Source organism: Euleptes europaea, chromosome 2 (assembly GCF_029931775.1).
Source record: "Euleptes europaea isolate rEulEur1 chromosome 2, rEulEur1.hap1, whole genome shotgun sequence".
Lineage (NCBI taxonomy): Eukaryota > Metazoa > Chordata > Lepidosauria > Squamata > Sphaerodactylidae > Euleptes > Euleptes europaea.
The window spans coordinates 131741222-131753415 of record NC_079313.1 but is presented as its reverse complement, the minus strand read 5'-3'; the positions used below and the strand labels follow the sequence as shown (position 1 = coordinate 131753415).

At 50.4% G+C, this 12194-nt stretch overlaps 1 protein-coding gene across 1 annotated transcript in view; it reads right to left on the bottom strand.

Moving 5' to 3' along the window:
• Window positions 1–571: 571 nt before the first annotated feature.
• The window catches only part of SLC17A9 (solute carrier family 17 member 9), a 30483-nt gene continuing 18860 nt past the window's right edge, over window positions 572–12194 (bottom strand). The window contains exons 8-13 of the mRNA XM_056845380.1: window positions 12050–12137; window positions 11508–11542; window positions 3565–3680; window positions 2094–2149; window positions 874–903; window positions 572–735 (exon numbers count right to left, since the gene is read on the bottom strand). Coding sequence (XP_056701358.1) covers window positions 572–735; window positions 874–903; window positions 2094–2149; window positions 3565–3680; window positions 11508–11542; window positions 12050–12137 — 489 coding nt within the window. The remainder of the gene's footprint in view (window positions 736–873; window positions 904–2093; window positions 2150–3564; window positions 3681–11507; window positions 11543–12049; window positions 12138–12194) is intronic.

Here is a 12194-nt window from a genome sequence, read left to right as displayed (position 1 = left end):
CCATCTTCAAGTACTTGAAGGGCTGCCATATAGAGGATGGTGCCGAGTTGTTTTCTGTTGCTCCAGAAGGCTGGACCAGAACCAACGGGTTGAAATTAAAACCAAAAGAGTTTCCGTCTAGACATTAGGAAGAAATTTCTGACAGTTAGAGCGGTTCCTCAGTGGAACAGGCTTCCTCGGGAGGTGGTAAGCTCTCCTTCCCTGGAAGTTTTAAGAAGAGGCTAGATGGCCATCTGTCAGCAATGCTGATTCTATGAACGTAGGCAGATCGTGAGAGGGAGGACACCTTGGCCATTTTCTGGGCATGAAGTATGGGTCACTGGGGGTGTCAGGGGGAGGTAGTTCAGAATTTCCTGCATTGTGCAGGGGGTTGGACTAGATGACCCTGGTGATCCCTTCCAACTCTATGATTCTATCTCACAGCCGATCTGATAATGTGTGGGTTGCTTTCATTCCGTGGCCAGTACCATTATCTCCACGTTCAGCTTAAATTCTGCTGCTGTCTCTTACGAGCCGGCATTTCCAGTCTGATGTTGGCCTGGGATGTGCTTAATCCAGGTCGCAGAAGGGTTTATAAATCTACGTACGCAGAGTCGATGTCCACTCTTTGGGCTTTTCCGAAGATCAGAAATGTACAAAGTCCGAGGACATTCACCATCGCCACAAGATGGAAAACAGACGTCCAGGAGCCTGTGCTCTCAATCAGATGTCCAGCCAAATACACACAGACCACACCTATGCACAGACAGAAAGAAAAATGATCGGCAATTCTGGCAAATTCCCTACCCAATTTTCTGGAGTATTAAACAAGCTTATTGTGTACACAATGGAGGTTTACTGGACTGACGATCCAATTTCTGGGCACTAACTTACCTAATAAAGCTCCACCAGTATTGGCCACACCTATGGAAAGGAGAAGAAACCAAAAGATTTGGATAATTCTAATTCCACATCCCTTCTCGGTGCTGTGTTAGAGTTGCCAGCCTCCAGGTGGGGCCTGGAGATCTCCCGGAATTACAACAGATCTCCAGACTACAGAGATCAGTTACCCTGGAGAAAATGGATGCTTTGGAGGGTGGACTCTACGGCATTATATCCCGCTGAGGTCCCTGCCCTCCTCAAACCCCACATGCCCCGGGATCCACTCCCAAATATCTAGGAATTTCCTAACCTGGAGTTGGCGACCCTATTGCTGCGCCATAAAAGGCTATCTTTCTACTGGCCATCTTTGATCATTGTCTCCCAAGACCTTGTCTTCTCTCTCCCCACTCATTAAGTCCTTCTCTAAGACCCCCTGCTTTTAGCAAAGCATCCCCTGAACTTCCCTCTCCCTGAAGGTGGAGTTTGGGGCACTGCAATTTAAGAAAGATGAAGACAAGTTGGAACGTGTCCAGAGGAGGGCAACAAAGATGGTGAGGGGTCTGGAGACCATGTCCTATGAGGAAAGGTTGAACGAGCTGGGTGTGCTTAGCCTGGAGAGGAGAAGACCGAGTGGTGATATGATAACCATCTTCAAGTACTTGAAGGGCTATCATATAGAGGAGGGTGCCGAGTTGTTTTCTGTTGCCCTAGAAAGTCAGACCAGAACCAACTGGTTGAAATTAAATCAAAAGAGTTTCCGTCTAGACATTAGGAAGAATTTTCTAACAATTAGAGCGGTTCCTCAGTGGAACAGGCTTCCTCGAGAGGTGGTAAGTGCTCCTGCCCTGGAGGTTTTTAAGAAGAGGTTAGATGGCCATCTGTCAGCAATGCTGATTCTATGACCTTAAGCAGATCATGAGAGGGAGGGCATCTTGGCTATCTTCTGGGCATGGAGTATGGGTCCCTGGGTGGGGGGGAGGTAGTTGTGAATTTCCTGCATAGTGCAGTGGGTTGGACTAGATGGCCCTGGTGGTCCCTTCCAACTCTATGATTCTATTAACCTTTCCAGCCAAGAGCAGTCACTGGGACTCCCCAAAACTGATGCTACTTACTACTCAACTGCCCCAAGTCTACCCATGCAAGCTTATCCCATCCGTGGCCGCTTGTCAGGGGCCCACAACCATCAAGCCCCCGCTCCTTCCATTGAAAAGACAGAAATAACCAACACTCACCAAACAACAGGCCGGCGCATGAAGGGGCCAGATCCTGGACGTTGACTGCGATGCCGCTGTTCAGGAAGAGGGAAAGGTACAAATGTGGGAAGGAGCTAATACAGCTAGCACCATAGCTTTGGAAAGTAGCTACAATATGGGACGACTGAAGCTAAATTAGGGCTTTTCCACATTTTCACTTTCCTCCCTTGTGTGTTCCTGTTGCTTCGGGAGGTTTTTCTGCTCTGCATGCATTTTGCTCCATCTAGTGGTCCATTCGATATTACATCGCTTTTATATTCGGCACAAAAACCTGCAGTTTAAATCTACAGGAAGATATGAGGGACATAGAAAGATATAATATCGAATCGACCACTAGAGGGAGCAACACTCTTGCAGAACAGGAAAAAAACATCCCCGAAGCAACAGAAGCACAGAAGCCAAGAAAATGAGAATGCCGAAAAGCCCTTAGACCGTTGGTTGTCCATCCAGGTCATTATGGTCCTCTCTGACTGGCAGCAGAAGCGCTCTAAAGTCTCAAGCAGGGAAAGGTCTACCTCAACACTACATGCGACAGCAGACACTAGTCCAACCCGTGGCTGCCAACGCCATTTTAGAGGGAAACGTGGCTGTTAAAAATTCCCGGGGAGGCTGTTTTAGCACTTTAAAAAGCCCAGGGGTGGGGATGGGGGACAAAACTGCTTGTTTCCACTGCGCCACACAACAGTTTTTAAACAGCTAAATTATCCTCTAAAATGGTGCCAGCAGCCATGGGTTGGACCCATGTCCACCATAACATGTAGAAGTAGAAAAGAGCAAGAGTCCAGTAGCACCTTCAAGACTAACAACATTTCTGGCAGAGTATGAGCTTTTGTGAGTCACAGCTGACTTCTTCAGGTAACATGTAGTTTGTCTCTGAGGCCCCTTAACTGGAGATGCAAGAAGAAAACCTGGGACCATCTGCATGCCAAATGGGGGATCTAGCACCCCAGGCCAGGGGTTTGAGTTGCATTCATTTGGAAGAATGTGGATTTATTGGGAATTTTAAACGGTCATTTATATGTATTAATAGGATTTTTTAATCGATGGTACATGGTGTTGCTATATTGGTTGCAAGCCACCCTGAGCCCGACCTGGGTCGGGGAGGGGCGGGATATAAACAAATAAATAAATAAATAAGATGCCAGGAAGAAAACCTGAGACTATTTGCATGCAAAATGGGGGATCTAGCACCACAGACCAGGGGTTTGGGTTGCATTCATTCAGAAGAGATGGTTTTTCTGCCACTTCTGCCTTCCAGCAGCCTTCCCATTTCATCTTCACAACCACCTTGTAAGGTAGGCTGAGGTAAGAGACAGGGACTTGTCCAAATCCAAGAGGGATGGTCAAAAGAAGATTTGAACACAGGCCAACCCAGCCCTTCCCAACTAAGCCTGACTTACCTGCATCCATCAGTGTTTTCAAATGATGAGAGACTTGCAAAGAACCTTACCTGTGGTTGAAGCCCTGGAGTCCGATGCAAGCAGAAGCAAACACTACCGCTCTGCAGAAACTGGAGGTGTGACCGATGCACAAGGCAAAAATGCTAGACACGCCGGAGCCAACCACCTAAAAACAACAGCGTCAGAAGTACTCGATTCTGTTCTCTGCTGGTAGCAACACTTATCTTGGTAATATCACCTGATTCTCATGCAACCACCATTGGTGTCAGCCCTTGGCCCACAGAACCAGAAATCACCACAAAGTCATATAGAGTCCAAACAGATGGCTTTTACTGGTCAATTAGGCATACAGTGCAAACGAATAAAATGACAGCTATGAGAGGCTCACTAGCTGGGAGATATTATAAGGCAGGGAAGGCGGGAGATTACACGTACAGGCTGAATACAGTTTCTCAGGAGCTGGGTTCCCAGGCCTAGGTATGCGACCTTGGGGGGCAGACAATACAACGCAGAGACAGAGGCAATAACGAAACCGAGATAGCAGCCTGACATTCTGCTCCCCTCAAGGCCCCCTCCCAGTTCGCAAGGGGGCTGGCCGATCTGGGTAAGCAATGTGAAAGGCGTCGACGAGGTCGGGGGCGGAGACATCCCGTGCACGTACCCATTCGTCATAGGCAGGGGGGAAATGTTTCCAACGGACCAAATATTGCAGGTTGCCATGGTGAACACGGGAGTCAAGGATCTTGGAGACTTCGAAGTGTTCCTCCCCCCCCACCATGATGGGTTGCGCAGGAGGTGGGTCCGGATGCCATCGTGGAGAAGCAACATGGGGTTTGAGGAGGCTAATGTGGAAAACAGGATGCACACGCCTCAAGGACTTGGGGAGAGCCAGTTCCACCGTGACAGGGTTTATGACCCGGGTGATGGGGAAAGGGCCAATGTATTTGGCACTGAGCTTATGGCACGGTTGGGTGGAACGGAGATTTTTGGTGGAAAGGTAAACCAAAGTACCCACTTGCAGATCACCCCCGGGGGAGCGATGTTTGTCAGCTTGTGCTTTGTATTTACGTTTGGCTCGGTCGAGGTTGCTAACGAGCCAGGGCCAAGTGGTACGGAGGGCGTGTGCCCAGGAGGCAATGTCGGGGTTCCCCTCCCCCTCTATATCATCTGTAGGAGCGATGGGACTGAAATCTTGTCCATACACAGCAAAAAATGGGCTAAAACCTGTGGATTGATGCATGGCATTATTGTAGGCATATTCTGCTAAAGGTAACAGTTCTACCCAGTTATCCTGGTGGTAGTTAACATAACAGCGTAAATAACATTCAAGTACAGCATTGACACGTTCAGTTTGACCATCAGTTTGAGGATGGTATGCACTAGACAACCCTTGTTCCACTCCCACCAACTTGAGGAAAGCTTTCCAAAACTTAGAAACGAAACCACTGCCGCGGTCACAAATTATCTTACGCGGAAATGAATGTAAACGAAAGATATGCGTCACGAAGAGGCGGGCCAGTTTCTGAGCAGAGGGGATTCCTGCGCATGGAATCAAATGTATTTGCTTAGAAAACAAATCAGTAACAACCCACAATACAGTTTTACCCCCACTGAGAGGGAGATCAGTCATGAAGTCCATAGCAATCACTTCCCAAGGTTTGCTGGGCGTTTCAAGAGGTTGTAGCAGTCCCGGGGGTTTGCCCTGCGATCGTTTCGCAGCGGCACAAACGGGACAGCTGCGGATGAAGGAGTCAATGTCGGAACGCATTCCCCCCCACCAGAACTGTCTGCGCAATAAGTGAAGGGTTTTCAGGAACCCAAAGTGCCCAGCTGTTTTGGCTCCATGGGCTAAATGTAAAACGTCCTTTCGGAGAGCCTTGGGGACATATAATTTCGAGTCCTTGTACCAGGATCCTCCTTGTTCCAAAACACCAGGAGGTAGGGTATGAGCGGAACGTTCTAAAAGGCACTGATCCCGAAGGACAGTTAAAAAGGACTCGGAAATGGGGATTTTGGAGGGGGCCCCCCCGTCGGCCATGGAGATCTTAGAAACAGTTATGGGGCTAGTGCTTACGTGCGGCGGCGCGCAGACTGCAGGCGGCTGGGCGGTCGGAGGGGTAGGAAGGGCGGGAACTCCGGTTTGTTGTGGTGGCGGCTGGGCAGCCGGTTGAGCTGGCGGAGCTTGTACGTTGGGTAAGGTGTGTTGATGCTGGGATCGAGTTTGTACAGCCAGCATAGGTAGAGCCCCACGTTGCATAGGGGTGAACAGAGAGTTGGTGGGTCTTTCGAGTTTTACCGGATATTGTGGTAAACGGGAGAGGGCATCCGCAAGAACGTTCTGTTTCCCAGGGACGTGCTTCAGGGTGAAACGGAACTGCGCAAAGAACTCCGCCCACCGTTGTTGTTTCGCCGATAGCTTATGGGACCCCGTGAGGGCAGCTAGATTTTTGTGATCGGTCCAAACCTCAAAGGGGACTTTAGACCCCTCCAAGAATTGTCGCCATAGAGTCAGTGCATGATGAACTGCTGAGGCCTCTTTCTCCCAGATGGGCCAGTTTAATTGAGCGTGCGCAAATTTTTTTGAAAAGTAAGCGCAAGGGTGAAGAAGACCATCCGGTCCTTGCTGGAGGAGAGCCCCTCCCATGGCTACATCGGAAGCATCGACTTGCACAATGAACATTTGATTTGGGTCTGGGTGCTGTAGCACCGGCTCCGAAGTGAAGAGGCGTTTGAGGGCTAGAAAGGCGGCTTGGCATTGCTCAGTCCATAGGATTTTCGCGGAGGGCAAGGCAGCCGAGCTTATTTTTCCCTTAGTTTTCAGTAGGTCCGTAATGGGTAGAGCCACCTGGGCGAAGTTAGGGATGAATCCTCGATAGAAGTTTGCAAATCCCAGAAACTGCTGGACTTGCTTCCGGTTGGTGGGGGGAGTCCAATCGAGGACGGCTTGGACTTTGGCGGGGTCCATGCGAAGACCTTGGTGGGAGATGATGTATCCCAAAAACGTGAGTTTGCTTTGGTGAAATTCGCACTTAGCTAGTTTTGCGAAAAGTTGATGGTTACGCAGGCGTTGCAGAACTTCCCTGACCAGAGCCACATGCTCGTCCATAGTTTTCGAATAAATGAGAATATCATCTAAGTAGACCACCACCCCACGATATAGAAGGTCATGTAGGATTTCATTGATGAGTTGCATGAAGACCCCCGGAGCCCCTTTTAATCCGAACGGCATCACAAGGAATTCATACATTCCGAAACAGCTAGAGAAGGCAGTGAGGTGCTCATCCCCTTCGCGGATACGGACTCGGTAGTAAGCTTCCACCAAGTCTAATTTAGAGAACACACGGCCTTCCTGTAATTGTCCCAAAATATCGGATATTAATGGGATAGGATAGGCATTGGTCTGGGTAACCGCATTGAGCTTTCTGAAGTCAATGCACAGGCGAAGGTCGCCCTCTTTTTTCCGGACGAAAAACGCGGGGGCCGAGTTTGGGGCATTCGAAGGGCGAATGAACCCTCTGGCGAGGTTTTTGTCCAAAAAGTCCCGGAGGACAGTGCGCTCGGAAGCGCTCATAGGGTAAATCTTACTCTTGGTTAATGTGCAGTCCTTTACCACTTCAATCGCACAGTCTGAGGCCCGGTGGGGGGGTAAGGCATCACATTCCTTAAGGTCGAAGACATCTTCAAAGTCTCGGTATACAGCGGGTAGAGCCGGTGGTGCTGGGGCAGTAGAGGTTAATGCTGGAACGGGCGGATATGGCAGAGCAAAGTTTTGCCGATGCTGGTCGCAGGTGGGACTAGCGAAGGAGATAGTGTTTGTATCCCAATCAATACTGGGACTATGTCCTTTAATCCAGTTAATTCCCAAGACCACTTCAAATCGGATAGGGGCTATAGTGAAGTCTATTTGTTCCCAGTGGGAACCAATTCCCATTGCCACCCCTATGGTGCGGTGATCAACTGGACCCCCCTGGAAATGGCTTCCGTCCATTTGGGCAAATTGGACGGGGGCGGGTAAAGCCTCAGAGTCGGCTCTGAGTGCAGCAAAAGTGGTTTCGCTTATGAGAGTGCGACAGCAACCGGAGTCAATTAGTGCTTTGACGGGGATTTGTGGGCCACCGTTAAGTTGCTGTAAAACTGCATCCACGTAGACGGTGGAGTCCACGTCTTTAATTTTGGTAGGAGCATTCGGTTTGATAGGAAGATCCTGAGAGGTCTGTGGAGACGCTCCATTCACCACAGACCGGAGCCGTTTTTTGACAAGTCGAGGGGAGATTCCAGGTTTAAGGCTGGAGAAATCCAAGGATTTTCCTCATCCGAAGAGGGAAAATCGTCCCCCAATGGGGCACTTGTAATCCGAGACCCGGCGGGGTCGTTGGTAGTAGGCAGGGAGGCTGGGTCCCCGGCATGGAGTGCAGAGGGTGTGGGTCTTCCCGGAGCTGCGCTGCGGGTGGCCGCGGTGCCTCTGCGTGGTGGACGACCTCGGGCGCGGGTTGTTGTGCTGGGACGAAATATTTCCTGGCGGCGTGGGCAAACGGCTGCAAAGTGGCCCATTTCTCCGCAAGTAAGACAGGCACCCCTCTGAAATCGGGCTTCACGTTCCTGGGGCGGACGTGGGGGATTTCGTGGGACGAGCAGTGGTGCCTTGGGTTGAGGCTTTTGGGTGCCTTTTTCCTTGTGCTTTTGACGGACGAGAGAAATGAAGCGTCGGCGGCTTTCCACTTCCTCGGCTAATAGGATCCAGTCTTCGAGGGTATCGGGATCGCCTCGCATGTAAGACCAGTTCAAAATGTCAGGATGCAAGGCTTCCCTGAAATGATGGATCAGGGTGGTCTCGGGCCAACCTACAATTTTACTTGCCAGTCGTTGAAATTCATCGGCAAATTCTCGAACTGTAGCAGAGCCTTGTTTTAATTGTAAGAGTTCCGTTTTGGCTCTTTCCCCCAGGAAGGGGTCCTCAAACCTCCTTCTCAGGGCAGTCATGAAGTTGTTGAGGGAACGAATAGCACGAGAGCGGGTGTCAAACTGGAGGACCATCCAGTCAGCCGCTTTACCTGTCAGAAGGGAAGCTACGTAACGCACCCGGCTGTCTTCCGTGGGGAAAAGTTGTCCCTGTTCTCGCATATAACTGTCCACTTGATGCAAGAAACAAGGCAAAGTCTCGAGAGATCCGTCATACGTAGTCCTCAATTTGAGTTGCTTCCAAGGGCCGGGCGCAGGTTGACCCGGTTGCATGGGTGGTCCGGGCGGAGGGACAACAGGAGCTCCAGGAGGCAAGGGTGGAGCAGGCACATTAGCGGGTGGTTGCACGGGTGGTCCGGGCGGAGGAGCAACAGGAGCTCCAGGAGGCAAGGGTGGAGCAGGCACATTAGCGGGTGGCTGTACGGGTACCCCCTGACCCGGTATCGGAACGGGCTGTCTCAGAGCTATCAGGGTTTGTTGTAATTGCCTGTTCTCCTGAAGCATACGTTCCATTACTTCCTGGAGTTGATCAACACGGTCGGAGAGCTCCCGATTCTGGGCTCTTAAGAGATGAGCCTCCTCACTTGGGCCACCAGTAAGATGAGGCTTACTGGTCCGGAAGCTTGTGGCCCATTGAGAGCTATCCCCATATAAATCCTCGTCTTCAGACTCTTCTGAGTCTCGACGTCGGTCAGCCAAACGGCGTGCGCGTTGGGTCGCGCGCGACGGGACAAACGCCGGGGAAAAGGACAGACCTGATAGCCCTAGTACATTGCCTTTAGGGCGCGTGTCCACGTTCGCCTGATTCCTAATCCTTGCTGCCGCCGCCCTGGCTGCTTCCGCAGCCTCTCTCTCTCTTGCGACCTTAGCCGCTTCGGCGGCTTGCTGATCCGCAAGAACTTTGGCGTTCTCAAGTCTCAGGGCAGCCTCTGCCGTAATGCGCGGCAAAAGTTCTGTCTCCAGGAGTGAGAGTATGGGGTCGGGTTCCCCGCCCAGCAGAGGTTGTACTCGAACCGCCAGTGCGGGTGCCTCGGCTCCGAAGGTCGAGGTCAAAACTTGAGCCAAGGTGGCTACCGGGGTGTCCTTTGTACATTCCACAAGGAGAAGAGCGGTGCTAATAGCGACTCGTTTGGCCTCAGCCTGACAGCTGGCTGCATCCGGGATCAGGGAAAAACCCTCCGGTGGGGCTCCCGCCATGGTAGAAAGAGTTTCTCGAGAAATAAGATTATCCAAAAGTCCAGTTAATATTTGTAAATCCTCAGTCGCCAATCGGGCATCGTCCAGTAATTGATCCAAGTCCTGAAGATCTAGACGAGCATCAGTATCCTCCGACGTTAACATCCAGAGACGTCCTTTAAGAGATTGCCACTGTTCCTGTACCAGTCCCCTCAAGCGGCAAACCTCTCGGGTCGTCCGGAAAAGTTCAGCGATTAAGTCTTGTAACAGAGTAGGATCCTCAGAGAAGGGCTCCAGGGTGTAGATCACCTGGAGAGCTGCACAGCTCCCATCCAAATGGCAGGCGAACCCCCCTGGGCTCCAGCCTGGCTAGTAGAATGGTGAAGAGAAGGGGATAGCTGTCATAATGTCAGCCCTTGGCCCACAGAACCAGAAATCACCACAAAGTCATATAGAGTCCAAACAGATGGCTTTTACTGGTCAATTAGGCATACAGTGCAAACGAATAAAATGACAGCTATGAGAGGCTCACTAGCTGGGAGATATTATAAGGCAGGGAAGGCGGGAGATTACACGTACAGGCTGAATACAGTTTCTCAGGAGCTGGGTTCCCAGGCCTAGGTATGCGACCTTGGGGGGCAGACAATACAACGCAGAGACAGAGGCAATAACGAAACCGAGATAGCAGCCTGACATTTGGCCACAGAAAGCCACAACCCAAAACATCTGGGTCAGCTTCAGAGCAATGAGCAAGCACTTGGCCCCTCTCCATGGCTCTCCAGGGTCTCAGGCAGAGGTCTTTCACATCACCTACTTGCCTAGTTCCTTTAACTGGAGATGCCGGGGATCGAACCTGGGACCTTCTGCATGCAAAGCTCTACCACCGAGGCACAGACCCTCCCATTATTTGCCCCACTGCAGAATGTTGCATACACTAATGAGCTACACGTTAAGTTTCCCCAGTGGGATAAATAGGAGCTCCCGGGGCCATTCCAGATCAGGAAAATGATGCATGGTGGAGGCTTAAGGACCACACACACACACATACCATTGAACAACTGATCTCCAGACTACTGAGATCACTTCCCCTGGAGAAAATGGCTGCTTTGAAGAGTGGATTCTATGGCACTATACCCAGCTGAGGCCCCTCCCCTTCCTAAACAATGCCTTCTCCACGCTCCACCCCAAATCTCCAGGAATTTCCTAAACTGGAGTTGGCAACCCTAGCCCCAATGCTCCTGAGATTTAAATTCTGTGCATGGACCTCCCAGCACAGGTCTCATCAAAACAGGCTGCCAACTTTGGGTTGGGAAATACCAGATTTCGGGGGTGGAACCTGGGGAGGGAGGAGTTTGGGGAGGGGAGGGACCTCAGTGGGGTATAATGACACAGAGTGCCACAGAGTCCACCCACCAAAGCAGCCGTTTTCTCCAAAGGAACTGATCTCTGTCACCTGGAGATCAAAAAGGGCAAGAGTCCAGTAGCACCTTAAAGACTAACAAAAATATTTTCTGGTAGGGTATGAGCTTTCGTGAGCCACAGCTCACTTCTTCAGATTCAAGAAGATCTCCAGGTCCCATCTGGGGGCTGGCAACCCTACATCAAAAGTCCTTGAGGCAGCCATATGTTCACAAGTAGATCTTGTAATGTGTGGATAAGTCCTCCTGGAGAAGGTAGTGATTGATCTAAGGTCACCCCGTGAGTTTTATGGCAGAATAGGGTTTTCAACCTCTGTTTCCCTGGTCCCAAGCCTAATAAACTGTCCGTTCACAGAAAGAACATTTGCAGATCTTCCCACACTCAAAAAATGGGTCCTGTCCCCGCCCCCACTCCATTACATCATGTTTTTTCCCCTCACCTGCATAATCTTACGAGTAGTGATTGTTTTATATCCTGAAAGCAAAAAAAGAAAGACTGTCAGAAAACTGATACAAGGTGAAATACAAGCAAGGCAACATCCAGATCCCCAAGATGCTACTTAAGAGTCACAGAATCATAGAAACAGAGTTGGAAGGGACTTCCAGGGTCATCTAGTCCAACTCTGCACAATGCAGGAAATTCACAAATACCTCCCCCACACACACATGCCCAGTGACCCTCCTCAGCTTTCGAGATCTGACAAGATCGGGCAAGCTTGGGCCATCTAGGTGAAAGCAGATGAACAGAGGTGGTTTGCCATTGCCTGCCTCTGCGTAACAACCTTGGATTTCCTTGGCAGTCGCCCATCCAAGTACTAATCCGGACCAACCCTGCTTAGCTTCCGAGATCTGATGAGATCGGGCTAGCTTGGGCCATTGAGATCACGGTGGAAAAATAATTCCATTTCCTTGTTCCAGAAGGAAACTGTATTTCTGTTCCTTCCCATACTGAACTCAATGTAAAGACAGAAGGACAAATTACCTTGATTGATTAACTGATCGGAGAGGAATCCACTCAACAAACTTGCTGGGATTGCCACCAGCCATGGAACGACGTTAAATACCCACCCCTGAAAGAAGGGAAGAAAGAAACAGAACAATCACAATTGCTTTACTTTAAACAAAGG